General features: G+C 63.1%; 1 protein-coding gene across 1 annotated transcript in view; it reads left to right on the top strand.

Moving 5' to 3' along the window:
* ACA1_152200 (Ras subfamily protein) overlaps positions 1-791 on the top strand; it is a gene marked incomplete at both ends in the record, with an annotated part of 1,691 nt that extends 900 nt beyond the window's left edge. The window contains 3 exons of the mRNA XM_004333962.1: positions 76-196; positions 241-470; positions 585-791. Of these exons, the coding sequence (XP_004334010.1) occupies positions 76-196; positions 241-470; positions 585-791 (558 nt within the window). The remainder of the gene's footprint in view (positions 1-75; positions 197-240; positions 471-584) is intronic.
* Positions 792-953: the final 162 nt, after the last annotated feature.

Genomic DNA, 953 nt, shown 5'->3' with positions numbered 1-953 from the left:
GGCGAGGTACACGCTGCGCTGCTGCTCGATTGTGTCAACTCACAGTTTGCAGTCGGCTAACATTGCCTCCGCCAGACGGTGGTGCACCTGATGTGCCTGCGGGGCAACATCGAGGGCGTGCGCGAGCTGCTCGCCCGGCGCCTGGTGGTCGACATCGATGCGCGCAACGCCCACGGCGACACCGCCCTCCACTATGGTACCCACCCCCCCGCACCACACTCGCGGTCTTCCTGGCCGCAGCCATTCTCATGTTCGCGGCCTCTGCGTTCTCGGCAGCGGCGCGCAGAGGCCACGACGAGGTGGTGCGGCTGCTGGTGGCCCACGGCGCGTCGCGCGCGGTCGAAGGTCGCTTTGGCACGTCGGCCCAGGCGGCGATCGAGTTCGGGCAGCACCACATCGTCCAACGGCTCCGCGCACTGGCGCTCCGCAACGAAGACGCTCAACAGCTGGTCCTCAGTCGTCTTCCACCAGTACGCGTTGTTATCGCCACCACCCCACCACACCATCGTCAACATGTGTTCGTTAATCAATGCACCATAGCGATTCTTGCTGCTGCTGATGATGATGATGACGATTGAGAACAGGAGGTGGTGGTGCACGTGCTGTCGTTCGTGGCCAACGCGCACGACCTCTGTTCCCTTTCCATGGTGCCCGACGACATCCCATTTCGCCCGTTGGCCATTATTTCGCCCGTTGGCCAATTGGGAGAAGTTTTAACACTTACTAACGGAAATGGTGCGGTGCTGTGGGAACACTCGCGTCTCAGGCGAGCAGAGCGTTGGCTGCGGTGAGCCGGGACGACGCCCTGTGGAAGCCGCTCGGTCATCCATCGTGGGCCGACCACCACGGCCTCAGGTCGGTTGGCTCTTTTTACTCCCACACATCGGTGGTGCTCACCGGTACCGGGTGCAGGGAGGGCAGCGCCTGGAAGGGTGCCTACATGCTGTGGCTAC

This window comes from Acanthamoeba castellanii (assembly GCF_000313135.1).
Source record: "Acanthamoeba castellanii str. Neff unplaced genomic scaffold scf7180000084719, whole genome shotgun sequence".
NCBI lineage: Eukaryota > Discosea > Longamoebia > Acanthamoebidae > Acanthamoeba > Acanthamoeba castellanii.
This window is presented reverse-complemented; position numbering and strand designations above follow the sequence as displayed.